Genomic DNA, 26553 nt, shown 5'->3' on the forward strand with positions numbered 1-26553 from the left:
AATTTTGCTCTGGGTAAAGTCAGACATACATCAATATGCCTTTAGGTCATCTCCTGCCTAATCTATCCTTTGTCTTATTTCGCTTTCATTATCCCAGACTGTTTTACAACATAGACCCAGATACAATCTCTATTCTGATATGACTTTATTTCCCCATGAAAAAAGGGAAACGCAAATCAAAAACATGTTTCTCATAAGAGAAACAAGAAGAAAAGGAAAGAGAGAGCGAGTGATAGAGAGAAAGTGAGTGAGACGGAGACAGGAAAATGTCATCTACCCTCGTCAAAGAAAGTAAGTAAGAGGGACAGAGGATAAAGATGGAATGAGATACTGCTGAAATCTAACATCTAACAGTAGCAACACAAAAGGTAGACAGTGATGAAAGACTGCATTTATGGGCTGTGTCATTTCAACAAAAACAAAAAAAGGCTTCCCTTCCATCATGCACCAGTAAAGGTAAAAGGGAACAAGAGCAGGAGAGGCCAACGGGACATCAGTCCAGAACACCACTAACAATGACCTACTGTACTTCCACCCGAAATCCTTCGACATCTCTACATTATTTTGTCATCATTACTCCTGTACAAGAGCCATCGCAAGGAAACAGCAAAGGGACACATTTGACATTTCGTTCTGTCTGTTATCAAGGTTCTCCTCCCTATTGACAACTGGAATGGCCACAGCCAAAGTTTCCTTCACCGATAAACAACATAATGAGTGGAATTCTCTAATAACTGGTATTCGCACAAACTGTCTGCATTGTTTTAGCACCAATTCGCTACAGAAATTATGCAAATGCATTAACGGCGCAAACACACCCAAAACTTTGCTGAATGCAATTTGCATGGTGCAGTTCCTCATCTCACTGAGTTTTGTGAAAAAGCAAACCTAATTTACATAGAAAGAAGGTATACTGACTTGAATTAAATAGTCATTTAGCGCCAAGTTAAAGAAATAGTTCACCAACAAATTGAAATTTGCTGAAACTTTACTCACCCTTGGGCCATCCAAGAGTTTGTTTCTTCATCAAAGTTTTAACATTGCATCACTGGCACAAATGAATCCTCTGCAGTGAATGGCTCAGAATAAGAGTTCAACCAGCTGATAAAAACATCACAACAAGTCCATAATCCATAATAATGCTTCCTCCAGTGATAAAGTCCATCCCCTGTTGCCCTCTCACATCAAAATCGACTAACATACTTGTTTAAACCTGTTTTGCTTGTAAACTGTGCATATTTCTCTCCTAATTCAGACAAAATAACAAGAGAAAGCAATATTATGGATAGAGGAATCATTTGAAGTTAAAATATATTGATGGATTTGCTTTTAGTTCACAAGATGTTAATTGTTGGGGTGGAGTCGTGTGGATTACTTGTGGATTTTCATCAGCTGTTTGGACTTTCATTCTGATGGCACCCATTCATTTCAGAGGATGAAATCAAGTGATTAATGCAAAATTTATCCAAAAGAAGAAACAAACTCATCAACATATTGGCTGGCCTGAGGGTAAGTACATCTTCAGTAAATGTAAATTTTTTGGTGAACTATTCATTGAACTCCATTGGAAATGCTAAGTGAACAATTTTTTGTGCTGAAATACCGCATGCAGAAGTCATCCAACTGTTTGGTTGTTTGTGCATTCTGGTCACTTGTATTCAGCACAAATCAAACAGATTGTTCAGTGTTCAATCTATTGTATTACCTGGAAAGCTTTGCTGCAGTTCTTGAGCGCAAACGCAGGATACAACATGTGTCAAGGCCGACCGGGCATGTAAATGAGAAGCAACAGCAATTTGTCACTGCCTGTAAAGCAGAGGCTGGTGGTGATGTATTGCATTCAGACCATGTTCTCACGCCATCCTCCAATCGGACAAGTTAGGAAAACAAAGCTCTCACAACCACTAAAACAGATATTGGGCAAATATAGGGCAAAGCTTTAGAGTTGAGAGAGAGAGAAAGAGGAAGATAAAAAGAGATGGAGGGACGGCGATAGAAAAGAGAAAGTGGTCAGATTTTATTTTAAGGTCCAATTTTCGCTATTAACAAACCATTAAATATGGCTTTTGCTTCAATAAACTCCTAATGTGCTGTTTATTAATAGTTAGTAAGGTGGTTGTTAAGTTTAGGTATTGGGTAGGATTGGGGATGTAGAATATGGTTGTGCAGAATGTGTGCTTTATAAGTACTAATAAACAGCCAATATGTTACTAATAGTCATCTAATAAGCAGCTAGTTAATAGTTAGAATTGGTCCCTATACTAAAGTGTTAGGAAAATATCGTGATAATGTTTCAGGTTTTACAGGAATGATATATTCCTGCATGCATGCACATATATTTTACAGTTTATAACTGTATAGTATTTCATTAAGTAATATAATCAAGTTGCTTATAAATTATATAGTATTCTTGGCATATATGGTATTAATCATATTGATATTATTAACATATAATATCATATTGATATAATTAACATGTAAATACACAAGTTTTGCTATGAAGATTTTATAAATTATAATGTAAATATGTGAAAATTATATATTGGCTTATAAGTAACATATATGACAATATCACTCTTTATATGGCAATATATGTCTTAAACATTAACTAAATAATAGAAAAATATAACACAAAACTAATGTTCATTCCTGATTACAAAATTTAGAAGAAACAAAATAATTTAAATAAAATACAACCCTATGTGATGTGTCAGGACTTATGGGAAATAATACACTAGTTTTTACTTGCTGAAAGCATAAATTTCACACAGTGGAATCAGAGCTGCAGATTACTGATGTTATATGTCAGTGTAGATAAAGTCCATTCAGTCAAGTGAGTCCATGAATTGCACTTTGCTCTCCTCAGTCTGCTTACTCAAACCCCACTCATGTATTCATTTGATTTCTGCATCACATTAACAACCACCCAAAGATTTGAACTGCTGGCACACCTGTTTGAAAACACGCTGAAAATAGATTGGAAAGATTCAACTCTGCTGCTCTATCCTACACAGTCGTGTACTTACATTCCCTGCTAAAAAAAAATAATATCAGAGAATCACATCATGAAAACAGATTTGTATAGAGCACATCAGTCACTTTTAGATCACGACTGTGAGTGCAAAATGCTGCAGCTACAAATAGCAAAGGCTGAGTAAGACAGAAGGAGAACTCGCTTGTGTTATAAGAGATTTATTCAGGATGTGAGTGCGAGCTAAAATCGAGCTTGGTGTTTAGTGTCAGTTGCAATTATGAAGAAAAAGGTGTTCGAAATCAGTGGGAGCTCTGGTTTTCTCAGTGAATTTGAAGTAACACTTTCTGAACTCAATCAATAACCACCGAATCAGCCGCAGATATCAGAGAGTGCATGCTGGTGTTAGATTATCAGTACTATTGTGTTAACGTGTTGTATGGACTGGAATCAGGGGAGTGCAGCCCAGTTGGAGACTAGTGGAAGCATGATCCACACAAACTTGCAAATATTACACATAATTGTGTTTCAGAACTGTAAAATGCTCAGAATAATCAAATACATATTTTATAAAACATTGAAAACCGATCCTAAATTTAATAGATTACATCTTTTGTTGAAAATGAGGAACAAATCTGGGTTTATAAAGGAAAAAACTGACATGAACATATTCTTACAGTATGTATATACCAAATGAAGAGCATAGGTATTTTGAAAACTTTATGGGGCAGAATTTTCCTGTAATGGTTAGTCAGGCTTGATTCAATTAATGATTAAATAAATCTGTTATGTAAACAAGTTATGACTGCCAATGTGTAAATTACTATATTTCAACAATTGCCTGGAGTATGATGTTATAATCACATTAATAAATAGTTTGGACCCTGATGTTAATTGTGTCCTATAATATTATAGTAGGCTAATGTTTTCTTTTAAGAGTATAATGCATTATAACACCAGATGAAGCCTGTATTTGTATTTATAATGCATCATAAGGGTATTCTTAATGCATTATAATGCATGTATAATGGCTTATAAAAACCATATGATGCATTTAGAAAAATGGTCACACTTTAGTTTGGGGACCAATTCTCATTAACTAACTATTAGCCTCAACAAGCGCCTAATTTAGGTGGTTGTTAAGTTTATGTATGGTGTCGTATAAGGGATCTAAAATATGCTCATGTGGAACAAGGTATCAATATGTGCTTTATAAGTACTAATAAACAGCCAATATGCCAGTAATATGCATGCTAATAAACAACTAGTTAATAGTGAGAATTGACATATGTTCGCATTTAGGATCATACTACGTATGTCTTTATAATCTTTAATCTATAATCTTTTAGTAGTTGAATGCATTTTTTATAGGTCTAATAAAGCAAAATCATAGTATGCCTTTGAACCTGCTAAAGGTACCCTGTCCTCCATGGGATACCCTGGTTGAACTCACTGGTATAAAAGCGCAACCAGCTGCGCTTCAATGATTGAGGTCCAGATTTTGTTGTGATCTATCACTAAATACCAGATCTGTCCTGCTGAAGGTCACTCAAAGTCCCATTACAGATAAGAAATTAACACTCAAAAGTGTGGCTTTCTGTCTCATCTTGACACAACTTCTTCTAAAACAGCATGTATTAATCATTCACGTCCCAGTGCTGCAGTCCCTTTGAAAAGAGACGGACAGGCCTTTTTAGAAAAGGTCAACCTTTCAAATGGCCGACAGGGAATAAGAGAGTGTTAAGAGATCATTAATCACACTTTGATTGACACAGAAGTCTTTGTATCGTAACTACGGCAATGCAACCATGCTGACTGTTTTTTAATTATGCTCATTTGCAATGAATTGAACATCTTTGATGACTGTCACAGCTTTTTAATCTTGAAAAGGACAGAAGTACCTGCTAAATGTGGTCAACGGTCAGCAGTTTTTAAAAACATTTTTAATTATTAATTTGGGTCACACTTGTGTTGTTCGCGGTCAAAACTGATGTAACGCCCGAAATGTAACTTTTTATTTATTTTCAGTAAAATCAATGTAATATATTTTTGTTCCATAATATTTTTATTTTTTATTTTGTATTTTGTATTTTGACAGAATTTCATGGTACTAATTAATATATATGCAATAATTATGATCAATATTTTCCCATTGAAAATAACACTTTTTTTCCCTAAGATTTTGATATTACTTTTCAATTATGGCAGGATTTCATGTTAAAATAGAGACAATGCCTTTAAAATCCAAATTTTGAAGTCAGATTAGTGCCATCTGGTCATCTGCAATTCAATGGTTTAGCCACTAGATTCCTATATAGCGCTATATAAAAGGCTTATAAACTCTCTAGTGGTTTGTAGGCATAAAGACTTATTTTTATTAAGTTGTGGATCTGGATATATATTTAGATATTCTCAAAGACATTTTTTGTAAAGGTTTAGATAATTGTTTGTTTGTTTGAAATTTTGTTTTGAAATGTTAGTTCCCTTCCAGGAACGTCGAGCTGCGTCGGAGACGCTATGGGAACGCTCTCAGCGTCATTCCGCTCTGAACATCCTATGTCATCAGTCCAATAGAAGGGCGACGCGTCACGGGCGGGGTGACGTCACGACCAGGAAGTATATAAGCACGTGCGGCGGCGCCCGCGTTAGCTTTCTGTCATTCAGCAAGCGCTCTGTATGTTGTCAGTCCTATTCTCTGTTTGTGAGTCTTATTTAGTGTTGTCTGTCCTTTTTGAAGCTAGACATGCCTAAAAGCAAGACCAAGACAGGGGGCGATTCCAGATCGCGCTTCAGATTGTGTGTTACTCCTTGCCCACGCTACATTACTGGGGAGGACACACATAATCTGTGCGTGGTCTGCCTGGGTGCGGAGCATGCGGCAGCGGCTCTCGAGGGAGCCGACTGCCCGCATTGTGAGCGGCTCTCGCTGCGCACACTCCGCACCCGGAGGGCTCTCTTCGAGGAGAGAGCCTTTGTGAGCGTCCCACGCGGTGCTGGCCCCGCTTTTGCCGAGGCAGAGCGGCGGCTGCACTCGTGGGGCTCACAGGCTGATCTGGCTGGCGAGGGGGAGACGGGCATGTCCCTATCTCCCCCCGTATCCGCCAGATCTGGTGTCCCGTCTCTCGAGGAAGCAGTTCCTTCCTCCCGAGATGAGGACTCGACGCTTCGTCTCTCTTCCTCCGAGGAGGTTGGGACGGCGAGCGTCGATGAGGGTTCGCCGCCTCCGCCCCAGTATGAGGAGCTTTTAGAGGTGGTTACACGGGCAGTGGCCAAACTAGACATCAGTTGGCCCCCCGAGAAACTTCCTGTGCCGCGCGCTAGTTTACTCGATGAGCGTTTTCTGCGCGCGCGGCAGCCACCTCTGCGTAGGAGCCTCCCGTTTTTCCCCGATCTCCACATCGAGGTGTCGAGATCGTGGGCTAAACCATTCTCGTCCCGCCCGTTCGTCCCCGCGTCTCATTACTACGGTAATGTGCGGGAGCTGGACGTGCGCGGGTACAGAGCGATGCCCCGGGTCGAACAAACGCTCGCGAGCTATCTGTCACCCGCGGGGGCGTCAGCTCTGAAGGCTCCTACCCTGCCTACTAAGCCTCTGCGCACCACATCATCCTTAGTGGGCAGGGGGTATGCGGCAGCAGGCCAGGCCGGTGCGTGTCTGCACACTATGGCAGTGCTACAGGCGTACCAGGCCGAACTGCTGAGAGAGTTAGACGAGGGCGGTGATATTAGGCCAGAAGATATTTCAGAGCTTAGGAGAACCGCTGATCTTGCCCTCCGCGCCACCAAGGAGTCGGCCCGTGCCATCGGCCGCTCCATGGCAGCTATGGTGGCGACGGAGAGGCATTTGTGGCTGACCCTGTCGGAGATAAAGGAGAAAGACAGGGTCTGCCTCATGGACGCCCCGCTTCAGCCTTCTGGTCTGTTTGGCGACTCCGTGAGTTCGGTTGTCAACAGATTCCAGGAGGCTCGCAAGCAGGCGGAGGCGTTTCAGCGGTTTCTCCCCCGCCGCTCTCTAACTCTTGGGGCTGCTGGGCGGGAGCAGTCCCCTCCGCATACCAGCTCCTCACACAGGGCTGCGCAGAAACAGAGCGTCGCCTCTCGTGCTCCCCCGCGGCGGAGCCGAGGGCAGCGGCGCTCTGTATCGAGGACCTCGAAGCCGAAGGCAGACCTGAGGGATGTCCTGGCGGCCAAGAGGTCCTCGACGAAGAAGTCCTGATGGGCGAGCCCCAGGACTACGGAGGGCGACCCCTACTGGGGTGGAGCGGCTTGCACCGCGGTACACGGTGACCGTCTCCCCTCGGTGCCCTCCGGGGATTTGTCTGTCAACCCTGCAGTTTCAGGGCACAGCAGGTCCCAGCGAGTGTTGCTCTCAGGTTACTCCGCCTGTGACGTTAGCGGGCCTGAGAAACTCGCCCCAGCCGCCAGATTACGCGTCTTGTCCCGGTACGCCGCATCGAGACAGCGGTCTGGCTGCTTCTCGGACACCAGAGGTCAGTCTCGAGAGACTGATTCCCTTAGTAGATCGTTCTGCAGCCTGGCAGCGCCTGCCACACGTATCTCTTTGGGTCCTGCGGACGGTAGAGAGTGGTTACGCCATCCAGTTCGATGGGCCACCTCCGCCGTTCAACGGGGTTTGCGTGACCACGGTCCGCCCCGAGCAGGCTCTGGTCATGGAACAAGAGGTCGGCACTTTGCTGAGGAAGGAAGCCATCGAGTTGGTTCCGCCTCACGAAGTCCACGCCGGCTTCTACAGCCGGTACTTCATTGTTCCAAAGAAGGATGGGGGGCTGAGGCCCATATTGGATTTGCGCGTCCTGAACCGCTCAGTCAGAAAGCTGAAGTTCAAGATGCTCACTATCAGGCAGATTGTGTCTCAAATCAGGTCCGAGGACTGGTTTGTCACGATAGATCTCAAAGATGCCTACTTCCATATATCCATCCTTCCCCTTCACAGGAAGTTCCTGAGGTTCGCTTTCGGGGGCAAAGCGTATCAGTATCGGGTTCTTCCTTTCGGCCTAGCACTCTCACCCCGCACTTTCACCAAGTGTGTGGATGCGGCACTGGTCCCGTTGCGACTGCAGGGCATCCGCATACTCAATTATATCGACGATTGGTTGATTCTCGCTCAATCAGAGCAGTTGGCGGTTCGGCATCGAGATGTCGTTCTCGCCCACATGAAAGAGTTGGGGTTAAGACTAAACGCCAAGAAGAGTGTGCTTTCTCCAGTTCAGAGAACCACTTATCTAGGCGTAGTGTGGGATTCGACCACGATGCAGGCTCGTTTGACCCCTGCTCGGATCGAGTCGATCCGCACGGCAGTCAAGAGAGTGCGAGAAGGCCAGCCATTCACTGTCAAGCAGTTTCAGAGGCTGCTAGGGCTTATGGCAGCAGCGTCCAGCGTGATTCCTTCTGGCCTGCTGTACATGAGGCCCCTACAGTGGTGGCTCAAGAACAGGGGGGTCTCCTTGAGGGGAGACTCGCTCCGCGCTGTCAAAGTGTCACGCCGTGGTGTCCGTGCCTTAGACATGTGGAGAGATCCTCAGTTCTTGGTTCAGGGCCCGGTGCTGGGAGCTCCGTGTCGCCGCGTCTCGCTAGCGACGGACGCATCCCTCACCGGCTGGGGTGCGGTCATGAGTGGCCACCCTGCCCGCGGTCTGTGGAGTGGTTGCCATCTAACGTGGCATATCAACAAGCTAGAGATCCTAGCTGTGTTCCGTGCGCTCAGGCACTTCCTCCCGGACCTAATAGATCAACACGTGCTGGTGCGCACCGACAGCACGACGGTGGTCTATTACATCAACCACCAAGGAGGTCTGTGTTCGCGCCCCTTGTACAAGCTGGCACGCCAGATCCTTGTGTGGTCCCAGGGCAAGCTCAAATCACTGAGAGCTGTGCACATTCCTGGGCATCTCAATGTGGGAGCAGACGTTCTGTCGAGACAGGGGCTGAGGCCCGGGGAATGGATGCTTCACCCAGAGGTGGTGAAGCAGATCTGGAAGGTTTTTGGCCAGGCACAGGTGGACCTCTTCGCCACTCAAGAGTCAGCGCAATGTCCCCTCTGGTTCTCTCTAGCTCCGCCAGCTCCGCTGGGTCTGGACGCTATGGTACAGACGTGGCCGAGGCTGCGTCTGTACGCCTTCCCCCCGATCGCTCTGCTCCCGGGAGTTCTGGCGAGAGTGCGCCGGGACGCGGTCAGCCTACTGTTAGTAGCACCGTTCTGGCCGGGCCGAGTATGGTTCTCGGACCTGATTTCTCTCCTCGACGGCACCCCGTGGCCGGTGCCGATCAGGAGAGATCTCCTCTCACAAGCCGGGGGCGCCATCGTGCACCCCCGGCCGGAGCTATGGAAGCTGTGGGTATGGCCTCTGAGGGGGCGCAACTCATAGCTTCCGGTCTATCAACCGAGGTTGTCGAGACCCTCCTTCAATCCAGAGCTCCCTCCACGAGGAAACTGTACGCCTTGAAGTGGAAGCTTTTCACTTCTTGGTGCGGAGATCGCCAGCTTGACCCAGTCAACTGCCCGGTTGGTACAGTTCTGGAGTTCCTGCAGGCCCGTTTCTCCGCAGGGTTAACCCACTCCACTGTTAAGGTCTACGTGGCAGCTATCTCTTCGTACCACGCCCTTATCGGTGGCCACTCAGTGGGCAGACACCCCCTAGTTACACGTTTCCTCCGCGGTGCGCTGAGGCTGAGGCCTCCGGTACGATCACGGGTCCCCACGTGGGACCTAGCTGTGGTATTACAGGCTCTGAGTGGGGTGCCTTTTGAGCCTATAGAGGAGATAACAGACAGACTCCTCACGATCAAGACCGTCTTCCTGTTGGCCATCACCTCTCTGAGGAGGGTGGGTGACCTTCAGGCCCTATCTTCGGCCCCTTCGCATATTGACTTTGCGCCCGGTTTGGCCAAAGTGTTCCTCTATCCCCGTGCGGGGTATGTACCTAAGGTTCCGACGGTCATACCACAGCCGGTCGTGCTTCAGGCCTTCTGTCCTCCTCCCTTCAGGGAGCCCGACCAGGAAAAGCACCACTGTGTGTGCCCAGTGCGAGCACTGGGTGCATACATCCACAGAGCTGCCCTGTGGAGGAAGTCGGACCAGCTGCTGGTTTGCTTTGGTCCGCCTAAGAGGGGTCTTCCTGCTACGAAGCCCACTCTTAGCAGGTGGATTGTGGATGCTGTCAATACTGCTTACGAGGCCTCTGGGCTTGCCCATCCGTTGGGAGTCAGAGCGCACTCAACTAGAGGTATGGCGGCCTCCAAGGCCCTTTGGGCAGGCGTCTCTGTCCAAGACATCTGCGACGCTGCTGGCTGGTCCACGCCCCTGACATTCGCCAGGTTCTATGACCTCGACATTCGAGCCACTCCAGGCTCCTCTGTTCTCTCGTCCTGACATCAGGCAGGGACTTGTCAGTCTGGCGGCGTGGGCATAGCGTTCCCATAGCGTCTCCGACGCAGCTCGACGTTCCTGGAAGGGAACGAACCAGGTTACGTATGTAACCCAGGTTCCCTGAAGGGAACGAGAGCTGCGTCTCGAAGCCATACTTCCGGCATCCCTGCCAGCGCTTGCTTCATGACATGAAGCTAACGCGGGCGCCGCCGCACGTGCTTATATACTTCCTGGTCGTGACGTCACCCCGCCCGTGACGCGTCGCCCTTCTATTGGACTGATGACATAGGATGTTCAGAGCGGAATGACGCTGAGAGCGTTCCCATAGCGTCTCCGACGCAGCTCTCGTTCCCTTCAGGGAACCTGGGTTACATACGTAACCTGGTTCGTTTTTGCATACATTTTTCATAAAAGTGTTTTGCAAAAAATGACAGAGAAAGTCATTGTTACACATAACATCAAAATTCAACAAAAATGTAATACAAAATGAACAGGAATGCTTTATCAGAGATGAATCAATCTGATTCCAACCTCTTATTTGAGACTTCTGGCTCAATTTTGCCATATTGTTACAGCCACACCAGTTCATTTGTGTGTATAATAGTGTGTTGTGTCTGTATGTGAGAGTGTGTTTGAGTGTGTGTGTTGTGTACTCTTGATGTTTTAGTGTGTAACCCCTACGTTGGTGTTTGTGTTTTGACTGCATTTTTGGCCAAATTATTGATTTTATTTCATGCATTTGCAGAAACATGCTTTGTGTTACAGCAAGCATGGCGCCGGGGGTATTGCCCCCTCAGAAAGAATTTGTTTGTAACTAACTTATTTATTTAAACCGTTAATGGATACTTAACTGGAGGAGCATGGTCGGTGCGTCTGTAGAGCGCATAAAGTTGTGTTCGATTTGAGCAGATCAATCAGCATCTGACTTGAAGCATTATAGCCTATCAAAGTAGACTGCCGCAAGATCGATTCGCGAGCAGTCACAGGATACGGTCATCGCAGTTTCTCCAGTGCGGCTGGCTGCATGAGCTCTGATGATAACAGATAATTCACGATTTACCAGACTCAATCACTGTCTTTCATCCCGTGCTTCAATAGGGTTACAAACTCTTTTCATGTTATAGCCTATTAATGCTATAGTGTGTGTCATTTTTATCAAAATAAAACCGATAAAAAAGTGAAAAAAGGGATCCCTTTCCATCCTCTCCCCCCTTACTGAATGATTTTGAAAGTGAAATCGGAAAAAAAAACAGCGCGCATACGAAAGGCATTGCACGCTTTCGCGAGTGTCAGCAACTGCACGTGATCACAGATTGCATTACCCCCCCCGCTCAACGTGATTTGTGCCCCCGCCTAGAAATTTAAATGCCCCCTCGACTGAGGTGCCCTGGCGCCGGCCGTGTGTTACAGTCACACTAATTCATATATGTGTGTCTGTGGGGGGCGTGGGGAGAAGGCAGAGTGCGTCTATTTTGCACTCTTGATATTTTAGAGTGTTACCCCTTTATTTCTGTGCACTCTTTATCTGCACCAAGAATGATTTGTAGATTGTACACACCAAAAATTCTCTGTATTTTAGTTTTTGCGTATTTCCCATTCATTTCCAATGGCGGTCATTTTTGATCGTGAACAACACAAGTGTGACAATTTTTTATGGCCATTTAGTGGAACACAAACAAAGATTTTTAACTAAAACCTTTGCAGTCCGTCAGTCATATAATGGCAGTCAATGGGACTCGCAGCTTTGAGAGAAAAAAAAAAACATATACAGACAAAAACTCAATGTATCGTCACGAGCCGCAGGGTTTAATTTGGTTTTGTCTGTTTATGTTTTTTTTTTTCTCTCAAAGCCGCGAGTCCCATTGACTGCCATTATATGACTGACAGACTACAATGGTTTGAGTTAAAAATCTTTGTTTGTGTTCTACTGAAGAAACAAAGTCACCTACATCTTGGATGTCCTTGGGGTAAGCAGATAAACATAAAATTTTCATTTTTGGGTGAACTATCCCTTTAATCACTTAACCCCATGTCGTTCCAAAATTTGTCTCCTCGCGTCAGCGTAGTGCCATTTTGGAGGGTATCCGCTGGATGCAAACTGCGTACACTGTTCTGACATCCAAAATGGCGCTACGCTGACGCGGAGGAGACAAATTGTAGTCTCGAGTTGTAGCGTCTTTATTTTTGTTTTCTTTGCATACAAAAAGTATTCTCGTAGCTTCATAACGTTACGGTTGAACCACTGATGGCAGATGGACTATTTTGGTGATGTTTTTCATACTTTTCTGGGCCTTGACAGTGTTATTTACTTGGCAGTCAATGGGACAGTCACAAGCCTCCCGGTTTTCACCCAAAATATCTTAAATTGTGTTCCGAAGACGAACTAAGCTTTTACGGGTTTGGAATGACATGGGGGTAAGTGATTAATGAAAAATAATTTGGGGTGGAGTAACCCTTTAAAAGCTGAACTTTGATTAATTTTACATGGCTTTCTAAACATGCGGCTCTCTTGTGTGAGACGCGAGTGCAGCGGTGAGAGATGTCCCTCTAGAAAATGCGAAATAGTGTAAGTCTGTGGGACTATGGTATTAATAAATTCAACTGTACAACAGTTTCAGTGCAATTCATGTTATAATGTTAGAATTAAAGAACAATTTAACATAATATCTATTACCATTGCACTTATCTGTACATAGTCAATGCAGTTATTTTTAAGCTGTTGTTGACATCCTATCTAAAACGTGATTTAGCCAAAAAACAACAACAACAACTATAACATTGCCACTTGAATATGTCTTGCAATATCCGTGCATGCAAAGGTTCTACATGATCCTCTTGTTCAATATTCTCGAGTTCTGAATTGATATGGCAATATTGACGAACCTGCTGTTCTGGCAAGGGGAGGGACAATACTTAAACGCCGTCTAAGCTGTTTACCAATCATAACGCACTGGGACAGCTAACCAATCACAACACATTTCGTTTTTCACAATTCATCAAACCCGGAACTAATCGAGTCGTTTGTGTCAGGCTGGGGAGAAAGGTATTGTAATAATGTAAATTATGTGAAAAATAATGCGATTTTCGAACCACCAAGCATGAGAGCATGTTCTAGTACACCCCAAAACAAAATCAAGACTTTGTAAAAGAGCATAATAGGACCCCTTTAAATTTGACAAATATTCAAAATTAGATTTTTTTTTGACAGCCCTACTATACGGTGAAGAAAGTGTTTTATAGTGCATGCATAATAGAATAGAATAGAATAGAATAGAATAGAATAGTTAAAATTTACATATAAACTTTTCATGACATCTAGATTTCATTTAACTATTTATGAGGGTTAACATGCAGTAAGCACATAATATTTTCTCAAGGTAGAGAAGTGTGCAGACTACATGAAGATACCAACGTTCTGTGACATATTTGGTAATAACAGCACAGAATCTGACGGGCTTACAGTGGAGTGGAGCCAAGAGAATAGTCAACGAAACAATGGAACAGCACAAACAAACCTGTTTCTCCAAACAGAAGGTAAAGGGGGAGAGTGGCAGAGAGAGAGAGAGAGAGAAAGAGGTTGCGAGATAGAAACCCCATAGGATATGTCTGTGCCAGAGTAAACAAAACATACACGCTGGTCTCCCATTGCTAGAAAACAAATTAAATGGTGGGTAAATTCTCCCCAGACTGGATAAGGTATGTTCCTTCTAGCTAAGAACGAAAGAACGAAAAAGGCTTTGATTAACATGACATACCCTGACCTAACAAAAAGAACGAGAAAAAGACATTGTGGCAAATACTAATAGGAGAGGTATGTGACCCAGGATATTATAGCATGAATTATTGATTTGATCGGAGGCATCAGCCTCTTACAGCATGAAAAGAAAGAAACCCCAAGTGGTGTTTACTGCTAAGATGAACTCACTTTCTTTGACATCGTGAGCACCTGTGTAAGAGCAGAACTAATATGAAGATGTGCGCTACAACTCCACTGGGAAATCATTTTATGGGCTATAGGTCATTTTGCACACCCTCAAAAAAAGAAAAAACACACACACACACACGCTGATTCCTCCACAACAAAACTTTTACTCGAGTACAGCTCAAGACTAGAACTGGTACTTATAGTTGGCCTCAGAAAAAGGGCAGAGATCGAGCATCCATCATACTGCTCTTTATCATGAAACTGATTTAATAATAGTAGCCCTACTATTAGAAACTCTTCTGGGCTGTGAGATCACACTTGGTTGCTTCATTCAAATTGCTTCTAGCCTTTTGACTGGTTTTAATGTCTTGGAAATTCCGTCTATAGTGTCCACAAAAATGAAAGGGGCAAAATTGAATTATTAAGACCCGTGTCAATAATTACCCTTTAAGAAATTCTTTGAATAGATTCTGGATCACCAATGCTGTCTCAATGGCTTGATTTGATTAAAATTGATTGTAACAAACTTCTTTTTTTCACACCGAATTGTGTGGTTTGGATTAACCTGATATAAGTAATGTTTGCATAGGCATGGTTGGAATACCTTCAGAGGAGCTATATAAGAATTAATTTTTTAATAACCGCAGTACATGTACATACTGCAAGGGAAATTGTTTATAAGGTACAAAGGTCAAGGGAAATATTACTCACCCCATTTATTGGGTAGGTCTTCCAGCTTAGTTCTCCCAGCACAGCTGTAGTGTCCAAGAGAACCACTATGAGAAAGACAAAAAAGATAACAACTAGGGTCAACTAAAGCAGTTTCTAATACACAATGAATAAAACACTATATAGTCACACGAAAAATTAAGAACATTTATGTAGCATATTCAATAAAATAAAATAAAATAAAATAAAATAAAATAATATAAAATAAAATAAAATAGTTCATCCAGAAATGTGAATGAGGTCTGGGGTTCCCAAAAAAAAAAACATTAATGAGAGATATATATTGTCATACAAACAATTCTTTCAAGTCAAACCTTTTTAATTTTTTTTTTTTTTTATCAAATTCAAAAATGCATTCTGAATAATTAATCACACAAAGCTATAGTTGTCACAGTTCAGCTAATAGTAGGCTATAAATTTAGTGCAAGAAAAACGTTTATGATACTTTTATAATATGTTTTTGAAAGCTTAAATCTCCAGAAATTAGTACCAATAATCAGGCAACAAGATACTTAATGGATCCCTTGTGTTTGACATCATTAACAGTGACAAAAGACATTATATCAAAAACCACAGCGGAAGAGCACACAAATTAAACCATCCACCACCAATCAGAAATGAACACACTGCATTTAGTCTGCATGCTAATAAAATTTCCTCTTTGAAGCTAGTCACATCCACTGCCCCCAGCAGGTGATTCAGTATTCCAAATAAAAAAAGAGTAATTTGCTCACCCACATATGACAGTTTGATATGATGAATGTGCAATTTCCTTTGTCTCTACAGCAGGACTTAATTACAATGTCTATCAATAAAAGCATGTCACAGGCATAATATACTCGTGACACAAATTCAGGGTATGTGCCATTCTCTCTCCTACTTAGCCATAATCCAGTGTTTAAAATGGGGAAAAAATACCGTATTTCTGGTTAAATAAACTTTGACAGTAAGTATGACTTAAGATTTTGGCCTATGAACAAGTGGTCATTATTCTCACTCAGCAAAGCGGTCTGTGTGTAAGACAGCTTTCTGAATATGTGTTGTAATACTGAGCTAATAATCAGCTTATCCATATATGTGTTGTCAAAGAGTTAACGTAATGATCCTCGATGAGTGCCTGTCTGTAGAGAGCCTGCAGACAGGCTGAGCACTACTGTTCGCCCTGATCAAATTTGCTTGACAATGCCTGATAATTCTGCCTGGAAGTGATGGATCTGTGCTACTAACACACCCAAACAGAAAAATGTGAATTAGAGGGTTAGGCACTTTGGACACTCATCCTAAATCACATTACACCTCTGTCTAGCCCCAGTGTCTCTGTCTCGAGACATATTATCCCGAAATTTCCGCACTCACTTTCTCCCTGACAATGAAGGGAGATTAAACATGTCTGCAAGCATATTGGGACAGAGTGATCGAATTGTAATGACTTTATTAAGAGATATTTACCAGATTAGGCCTAAAGCCAGTCTATGATGCACACTGAACTGGTTAAGGTTAGGTCTCGATGACTGAGTAGAAATCAAACAATCCATGAGGAATCTTAGTCAAAACCACTTATTTGATCTATAAAAAGTGCAAACTTTAACCCCTTCACATATATGTTTCAATTATTTGGTGCCCCTGGCATGACTTTTTTATGTGACCATTTGTTAGAACAAATCACAGTGCCACTTTAGTTTAAGGACCAATTCTCACTATGAACTAGTTGCTCATTGGCATGCCTATTACTAGCTTATTAGCATTATAAGTATTATACTGCATGATCATATTTTGACTTCCACAATGTGTGTTTGAAAAATAAACCATGGTAAGTTTAGTTCACAAAAAAATTCTGCCATTAATTACTCACCCTCATGTCGTTCCAAATAATAAGGACATCGTTAAAATAGTCCATGTGACACCAGTGTTCAACCGCAATTTTATAAATCTATTAGACTACTTTTTGTGTGCAAAGAAAACAAAAATACTGACTTTATTCAACAATTTATTCTCTTCCACGTCAGTTTTCAACGTGCATTCTGTAGAGTACGAGGGTCAGTAATGACAGAATTTAAATTTTTGGGTGAACTATCCCTTTACATCGAAAGATTATTATTTTGATTAGTATTAGCATTTCCATCGCTATCAGTGTGTATTCTTACAAATGACAAATGTTTTTTTGCTAGCATCTGAAATTTGAACCTCTGAAACTTAAGTGTAGACAAAAATTGATTTTGAAAAGGGACCTAGATCATATGAGACTCAGACCCCCACAGGGACTAGGTACAGTATGTGCAGTCACCATCATTTACAGGCACATTTCAATCCCTGCTGCATTCCTCTCCACAGGAGCAGTCATATGATCCTGTAGGCAACTGCCATTAACCCACAGGCATATTTAGTATCTGGAATTCCTGTAGCACAACCACCATCTGAGCCTCAAAGACGGACATGTTGATTGCTAGTTCAACATTAAAAACCTAAACCTGCTCTTCCCATATTTGACAGTGATAAAGAGCCGGATTTTGCCTTGCTGAAAATGGCTCTACATTGTCTCTTATGGGGACACGCTCTTCTCACTGAGTAGTGACTACAAGCTAGCTCATTGTACATGCATGAGCCAACTCCACGACAAACACTGAGAGTGAGAGTGAATCCATTCTGGTGAAAAAAACAAACAAACAAAAAACACAATCTTGAATCATAGCCCTAGACTTTTTTTTTTTTCTTTTTTTTTTTTTTTTACCAATATATATACAAAAACTAATTCTATAATACTACATAAACTCCTTAAAGGCCCAAAGGGGTCCTCATGATGACTTAAAAATATATATTTATCTATCTGTCTGTCTGTCTGTCCGTCTATCTATCTATCTTAATTTAAAAGTATTTAAATGATCTATCTATAAACTCTAATCTAAATTACAATTCTAATGAAAAATGGAAGAGCAAAGATCCCTTTAAATAAAGAAAGAAAGAAAAAAATATTTATTATATTTATTTATTTATTCTTACTCTGCTTTCCAGGACAAATACAGCATGCTTAAATCAAGATCCATCTACTTTAAGATATTTTTAAGGTATTAAATCTTGTTATCTGAAAAACGCATCAACATTTACTGTTTTATGCTTAAAACAAGAAAAAAATAATAATAAAAAATATATATATATATATTCCCCTTTCCTTTTCTTACCCCAATGACAGATTTCTTTTTCTTGATTTAAGTATAAATTAACTTTTAATCATTAGAAAAAAAAAAAAGAAAGAAAAAATTATCAAATTGTATCTCAATTTGAGAATGTTCAGATATTTGTACTGGAAAACAAGACAAAACACTGAATAATAAAATAACCATCAGTCTGGAATCATTAAGTTTCAATTAATTGTGGTTAATTAGTTTAATGTAGGGATTGTCTGTTAATGAAAATTGTGAGCATAATAATAAGGATGAGAACCACTGGTTTAGATATCCTTGACAATGTCACTAATTCTCCCCATCTAAAACTGTGTGGCCCTTCTAGTGAATTCTTTGCCAAACAAAAAGGTCAATGAATTGCAAGTGTCAATTAAATAAGTCATTTGAAAAAGGAAAAAAGGGAAAAACTTCCATTGACAACTGTACAACAGCTTGAAATTAAAACAGTACAGCAAATTCAAATTGCCAGCCCTTAGAAATAGATCATGGGGCTGGCAAGAGTAATGCTGCCAATGGCAAGGCTTTTTCCAGATGGGACTATTATTGATGGTCTTATTAGAAAAAGCAGAGCGGGTTGTCTTGCTGCAGCCGAATCTTTATAACTAGTGTTGACAAGATCCGCAAGCTTCATTTCAAACCAAATCAGCTGCTGAATGTTTGTTGTCTCTCTCCCTCCGCCTCAGCATTGAGAGTGAGACATCAATAGAGACACATCAGAAGTGGCAGCTAGCGCCTATGTCTGTCTGTAAAAATCTGGAGTCCCTAAAGTAGGCCACAAGGAAAGGAGGAAAGGATAAAAAAAAAGAAAAGAAAAGGCAGATGGAGAAAAACCTTGGGTATCTGGGCTGTCTCTATAGCTTAGATGTTTCTTTGATGTGTCATATCAGAAGATCTGTATCTTGTTTTTGCCTTGTGTTTTTAAGCTGTTGATGACTGTATCCCAGTATAGAACATCCCATTAAGTGACACATTTCAAGGTTAAATCTAAACCCATTCAGAGTGAACACGGCTTTCAGATATGTGTATAGTTAAGATTTATTCTCATTAGTCTTTAGTTCGGAAATCAGGCTACACTGGTTGAGCCATTTAGTTCTTGATTTTTTTTTTTTTTTTTTTTTTAATGGAACCCATTCTGAATAAGTCATAGTATTATACAACAACATTTTTAATTTTGTATCCTCAAAAGGAAATTTAGTGAAAAAAGCAGCAACATCAAACATAGAGTGTGCAATGTTAGCTGAAATGTCATTCCTGTTGTGAGTCTCAGCTGGATGGCTTTCATGTTGATAGAGACAATGGCATACTCAACCTACTGTGGCACTGATGAGAAAAGCATTCTGGGATATGAATAGATTGGGACGCTTGTCAATTTCTGCTTTGGGAGCAATGATGTAGTATCGATTGGTCATTGATCTCCAGTCAAGGTGGAATGAATCTAGATAGCATGGTGTAGCCATTTGTCCTTAAATAATCATGGCCGTGAAGACTGATTCAAGCTATAAATCAAATAATTTTCATATCCTGTACTGGCCAATACTGACAGGGTTACTAGAAACTAAAATTGTTTCTAAGAATGAAATAAACGCAAAATCAGCCACTGAACAACAAAGTCTACAAATATGGTATAAAAAAGGTGTTACTGAGGCCGTACCCTTTCAAAAGGCACTAAACTGTACCATTTAGGTACTGATATGTACCTTTAAGGGACTTTAATTTGCACCTTTTATGAGCGTATTATTTTACGATTATTATTTTCTTTAGTTTGGAAGCACAAATTAGTAGTGAAAAAATACATTAAAACACAAATAGTTTTACACATTAAGTAAAATAATAATAATAATAAAAAAAGTTCTCTCTCTCTCTCTCTCTCTCTCTCTATTTTAAATAAATTTAAAAATGTAATTTATTCCTGTGATGGCAAAGTTGAATTTACAGCAGCCATTAATCCAGTCTTCAGTGTCACATGATCCTTCAGAAATCATTCTAATATGCTGCTCAAGAAGAAATTATTATTGTTTATGAATGTAGATAACAGTCGTGCTTCTTTATATTATGTGGAAATGTAAAATGCCAAGTTTGATCAATTTTGTGTCCTTGATAAAATCATTAATTTCTTTAAATAAATCAATAGAACAAATAAAAAAAATATTGACCCCACACATTTGAACAGTAGTTTATTTGAAAATATTTAAGTGTGTATGGAACAATTTCAGAACAAAAACGTTAAGTAATTGTCCTGAATGTCTGACAATGCCTGAATGAAAGTCCTGAATGCCTGGGGTTAAGAGCTTTACTCAAAGGCAAAATGGTTAAAGTGGATGTCAGCTCTGCAGATGTAATTCTCAAATTCATGCGTAAATGCTGTCTATAGTACTCAAAACCTGAAACCTTTGTGTTATGACATTAAGCTCTGGACTCCTCCAGTGGCAAATTAATAACGTCTACAATGACGTTTACATTTTTATAGTACTGTTAAAGTACTTGTCACCATTAGCATACTTTATTAAGCATAAGGGTAACACTTTAGTATAGGGACTAACTGGTTGCTTATTAGCATGCCTATTATTAGCATATTAGCTGTTTATTAGTACTTATAAAGCACATATTCTGCATGATCATATTATACATCCCTAATCCTACGCAATACCTAAACTTAACAACTACCTTATTAACTATTAATAAGCAGCAAATCAGGAATTTATTGAGGCAAAAGTTGTAGTTAATGCTTTGTTAAGGGTGAAAATTGGACCTTAAAATAAAGTGTGACCAGAATAAGCTTCCAAAAAAAACATTAGCACTTTTTATAATTGCACGAAAATATATGAATTTTTTTTGTTTGTTTGTTTGTTTTTTTAATAATATAAAATCCAAACTTCAGCCACAATAAATTCATTATATAAACTCTGGACTAGAACCAACAGTGTGCACTGGCTTACTAAGCTCTGACATTTAGTCAAACAATCTAAACAATTCCTTTGAATCTTGGCTCAGGCTGATAATGGTTGGTAAGAGAAAAAGAGATGCGTGTGCGAGTGTGACAAGAAAGCCTAGATCCATGCAACTCATGTTCTCTCTCTTTTTTTTTTCTTCTCTGAGATGAGAGATGAAGACGAGAAAGGTGACATTTGGAATTTGAATGTCACAACCGGAGAAAAATGGCCCTTTGTGGAACGCTTGAGATAAATTGATCTGATAAGGACAGCGCTGCATGCATTAGTGGTCTTTAGCTGGGCATTTAGTGTGTCTGAGACAATGTGGAGGAGTAGGAAAAGGAGGCACTGGGGTTAAGGCTAAGATCACATTGCACAGACAGGCCCTGGAAATGTCAAGGTGCAATTTACAAATGATTCCAGCGACAATAGAAAGTCAATGGAGAGGTGCAAGCAGGTCTGTGCTCCATAGTATACGCAAAAAGAGCTCACCGCTTATGTTACTTCCACTATAACAAATTTTTTCAGCTTTAATAAATGTAATCTCTGAGCAAGAGGGAGGGCACGTGTCCAGGGTGTCAATGCAGTGCAAGTGGAACCAATGCAAGCAACACAAAAACGAAAAAATTAAATGACAAGATGCTTTTTCTGTGACCTTGATTTGATGAAGAGATCAAGAAAACAGGAAGACACACATATAAATATCACTTCTGGCAGCACAAAGCCTTATCCTGCTCCTTTCTCTCTCTTTGAAGAGCCATTGAAGTGTTGAAGGTATAAAGAGAGAAACCTCAGAGGTTCGGCTCCACAGTGTCTATAAAATCAATAAGAGCATTCCATGCGACAATGATAGCAGCACGAACAGAGCACCGGGCATTAACAGGCCTCTGTTACAGCGCACAATTACTGTTTACATAGCACTTCCCTGACACACACACACACACACACCCGTGCAGCCTCAGAGCCGTTGTAACACGCTTTAAACTGTGGCTTTCTGGAGAAAGCAAGGCAGAATGCATATGCATATATTTCCAATGAAGTGAAACTTTGTTCTGAACAAAAGAACAAAACTCACTGTTTGACTAAGCCACATGACTGCATCAGAATGAAAGACAAACATACACAGCTTAAGATTAGTCAGTAGCTGCCAGGGTTGTGCCATTCAGAAGTGAATCGAGAATGACTTTTATACTCCAATTCCTGCATTTGAAACAAGGTAGCATTACACTTACATGTATGCATTTAGCAGACGCTTTTATCCAAAGCGACTTACATTGCATTCAAGTTACAGTTTTTACATTTTATCAGCTCTTGCTTTCCCTGGGAATTGAACCCACGATCTTGGCGTTGCTAGCGCCATGCTCTACTATTTGAGCTACAGGAAAGCCCTAGCAAAAGAATAAAGAATTGCAATTCGAATTTGATTGCAAGGAAGCAGAATTAAAATAAATTGAAATTAATATAACTGTAAAGTAGAAAAGCAAAGTTTGAAGCGGTGTTGTTACTGTTAACTAAAACTAAAACTATTAAAAATTATTTAAGTAAAGCTGAAATAAAATAAAATATTAGCTGAAAAGCTTAAAAAAAAGAAATGTTGACTCGGCATCAAACTGAAAACGTTTTTTAGCTAAAAGTTCCATAGAATAGAAATATCCATAGAAACTTAATTACATTCAAGGTATACATTTTATCAGTTCATGTGTTTCCTGCGAATTGAACCCTTGACCTAGGTGTTGCTAGCACCATGCGCTACTGTTTGAGCTAGAGGAATGAAAAACAACAAATAATATATTATTAATATTAATATTTAAAATATAAAAACATAAAATTACAATTAAACACTGTAATTTAATATAAAGAATACTAAAATAATATTGGCTTTAAGACAAAATATCACCCACTTGAAGACAAACTTCATTTGAAGAAAAAAAAAAAAAAAGCTTGTTTTAAAGTTGTGAAGTTTATTAAATTCAAATTTAGTCATGAAATGAAAGAGATCCAATGATTAAATTCTGAATTTTTACTAACTCTGGCAGAATAGCTTTATAAATCACTTCAATTGTTTCTTAGCTTCTCTAACAGTCATATTAAGTGATTTGAAGCACTTTACTTTTAGATTGCTGTACATCTGAATGGATAAAACACAATTTTATCAACTCACATTTTGACCAATGGCAGGTATAAACGAAAAACCAACCCGATATCTGAGGAAGAGGAGTTTAAAAAGCCCTTGTAGAACACTCAAGCACCACTCTGGACTGATTAGAAGAGCGCTTGAGAACATTGCTATCTTACAGCGATCTGATGCCCGTTTTGAAGTTTCTCTTGGTGCAAGATGACAGTTGAGCATGATTGGCAAGAGCAACCCGTCAAGCATGAGCGCAAAAAGGTGGTTTTAACCAGGGCTTATTATAGACCTGCGCTTAAATAGTGACTGGTTTTACATGAGGGTCAAAGAGGCATTCACAATTCAGCTATAAGTACGAGGAGGAGAGAAGATTGTGCGATAAGCTTATTCAGAGTACAGTCTTCTCTTAAATGGATTTTTAAGTGCTTTGAAGAGTTCTACAATGAATGCCCTGCAAAATGTTCCTCAGAAGCATTTGAAATACAAAGCAGTTTGATTCTAACACTACAGTATATAGCAGAAAAGAGCAGACCATTCTTATATGGCAGTGCAAAAGATAAATATATTGCGAGGTTATGTAGGGTCATCTCTGCATGCATACTAATTGGACATTAGCATCAGTGTTAATCACAAGGCGGAATTTTTGTTCAAGTGAACTGCAAACCCTCAATTTACATTTTTATAGGTTCACATTGGAAAGAACTGTCTCCAGATTTGTGATGCTTTAAACTGAGAAAACAGTGACCTGTTAAATAACTGCTTTCCATCCCGGCTCGGGAAAAAAAACAAGGATGACTCATAACTGGGAAAAAAGTTTTAAATGCCGTGCAAGCCAACTCAGATGGTTTGAGTGTTCTCTCTCTATCTTCTGCACATCCCACACAAATATGCTCCGTTCCTCTCTCTTTTCACAACACACAGACATAACACAAGAGTCACTTGTTCTTGTGATGTTCGTATTCAAAATACTGCCATTTAACTCATTTCTTGTGTGAATGACCACTGCGAACTGCGAGTGTAAACAGAAGGGAGGAGTTACGGGTACAGGCAGGGGGGAAATGGGACAGGTCCGATTTCTGTCTCTTAGGTGAGACCTGGGTGTGTTGTAATGCAGGATGAGTAAATTTGACATCGCAATTATACATGCCCATCCTGAAGAGACTGTAAAAGTTTCTGTGTAAGAATATTAAGGTTTACTGGACAAAACACAATTATGATTTAAGATGTTACGTCTGATTTAAAATTTGTTAGTGATCATAGCTATGAATTAATAAAAAGTGAAAAATCTGTATAACAGCTTGCCACTGGGACAGTACCCTAAAATATACACCCACTTTACCTTTAGTACATCTTAAGATATTAATATGTACCTCTCATAAGAAATACATTTCAGACTGATGTCAAAAGGTACAGTGTCAAGCTATTGTACTCCTTTTATTTATTATGATTATCACTTTATCATCAGAACCACCAGGTCCTCTTGTTCTAACATCTACACAAGCTTTTGACAAGGAGGGTAGGAATACTTTTCAATGTATTTCTACTGGACCCACAAAGATTGAAGAAAATGGACAACATCGATCACAACTGTGAGTGGCCAATGTGAGCTCACATCCATATGCTTAGTTTTTCTGTATTTGATTGCAATTTATTTCAGTTAAAATGTTTCCCATAAGCCATTGTTTACCTTTTTGTTATGTCAGGTTGAGGAGAGTATTTTTTGAGCAAAATACATTTGATGTTTACAAATTCATGCACAGAATGTAAACTTCCCATGTTTTTCATTGGTTTAACAACCCACTACGGTATTAGTGCCAACAACAACAACACTCTTTATACATGATCTTGATTAACATTTCTAAACTACTTTAATGTGAAACAGACAAATATGGGAATATCAGTTAAGAGAGAGAAAAAAAAGAAAAGACACTTGAGTTACAGACGTTGAAATGTGTTACAATATTCCCCGGTCTTTCCTATATGGGTACCCCGTTTGTGTGATGCTGAGCATAAGACTAGCTGCAGAGCGACAGTAAACACAGCGTTATAATATGTCCTGCACAAGTCAAAACAATGTATAATATTATGAATAGTCGGTACATCTGCCAGTTGTATAATTAAATTATGTTCTGAGCAAACTGAAAGGCTGAATGCGGTTATAGCGTCTCCTTTACAGACAATACGCACTATATATACACACTATGCATGTTAGTAGGCTATGGTATAGTATCAACCCATTAATCACAATTAATTATAACTCACCTTGGTTTGAATGCCCGGGGTCCGACAAGACCAATCCCGGTAAAGCAAACATGAAGAAAAATCTTTGAAAAGTCATTTTTGTATCCAGTTGTGCACTCAAGTCGGTGACAGTTACTACAGAAAAGCGTCCGAGATAAAATATCCAGTAACAAAATTCATTTAACTATTGTAAAGGATTTTGGCGTCAACCGCCTCGTTCCCCGCACCGCGAAAACGCGGATACAGAGCTAGAGAAATGCCAGCCCATTACGCACAACTACCGGCGGCACTTGGAAAAAACTTACAGAATTTACCCCATAAATACGATAGAGACTGTGAGATAAGTTATCCCTAATGCTGTCAGGCTGTCAACACTTGAAATAACGAACTAGACTAAGTGTGTTCTCCAGTCTTCAGTGTCCATTAACGGGCTTTCCTCTTCTCTACGCGTTAACACGCGCTTCTCTTCTAAACACTATATGTGCCGTCGACACACAAGGCGTATATTACGCGCTTAAACTAGACGAATCAGTCTCGCGCACTCAGACAGATCTGACACGAGAGCTTTCACGACGCTTTTCAGTCTCAGGCGCGCGAAATGCGATCTTGAGGTGAGAAGCCCAAGTGAGTTTTGCGGATCTAGACGGAAGACCAGCTCATCAGCACTAGAGGGTGTTCGTTTCCACTCTGTGCTGTGCCGTCCCGCGCTCCTGTCAAGGCTATAGGGAAGTCTGGCGTGCGTGTTTAAAACATAGCACATAAACAGTAAGTCAGTAAGATACTCGATCTGCATTGGTTATCTGTGCATTAATGTTATTTCATGCGTTTTTATCATGACTGACACATTTCTGTATGCATACCTAATTCTCTTTTTAAGATGTTGAAATATTCTTCAGCTCTTTTGAACTTTTGCAATTATAGTAATATTAGCATATCATCCTTTGACTATATTATGAACTATAATGCAAGAGAAAAAAAAACTGAAGGTGCACTGTAAAATATTGCCAGTGGTTTGTAAGAATTTACAGTAATTTATAACTAAATTCAGAATTTGATTATGGAA

The 26553-nt window shown here is 40.6% G+C and overlaps 1 protein-coding gene across 1 annotated transcript in view; it reads right to left on the reverse strand.

Moving 5' to 3' along the window:
• The window catches only part of epha6 (eph receptor A6), a gene marked incomplete at both ends in the record, with an annotated part of 120183 nt that extends 94596 nt beyond the window's left edge, over nt 1-25587 (reverse strand). The window contains 2 exons of the mRNA XM_079423428.1: nt 14995-15059; nt 25512-25587. Coding sequence (XP_079279554.1) covers nt 14995-15059; nt 25512-25587 — 141 coding nt within the window. The remainder of the gene's footprint in view (nt 1-14994; nt 15060-25511) is intronic.
• Between the last annotated feature and the right edge of the window lie 966 nt (nt 25588-26553).

This window comes from Barbus barbus (assembly GCF_936440315.1).
Source record: "Barbus barbus genome assembly, chromosome: 8".
Taxonomy (NCBI): Eukaryota; Metazoa; Chordata; class Actinopteri; order Cypriniformes; family Cyprinidae; genus Barbus; species Barbus barbus.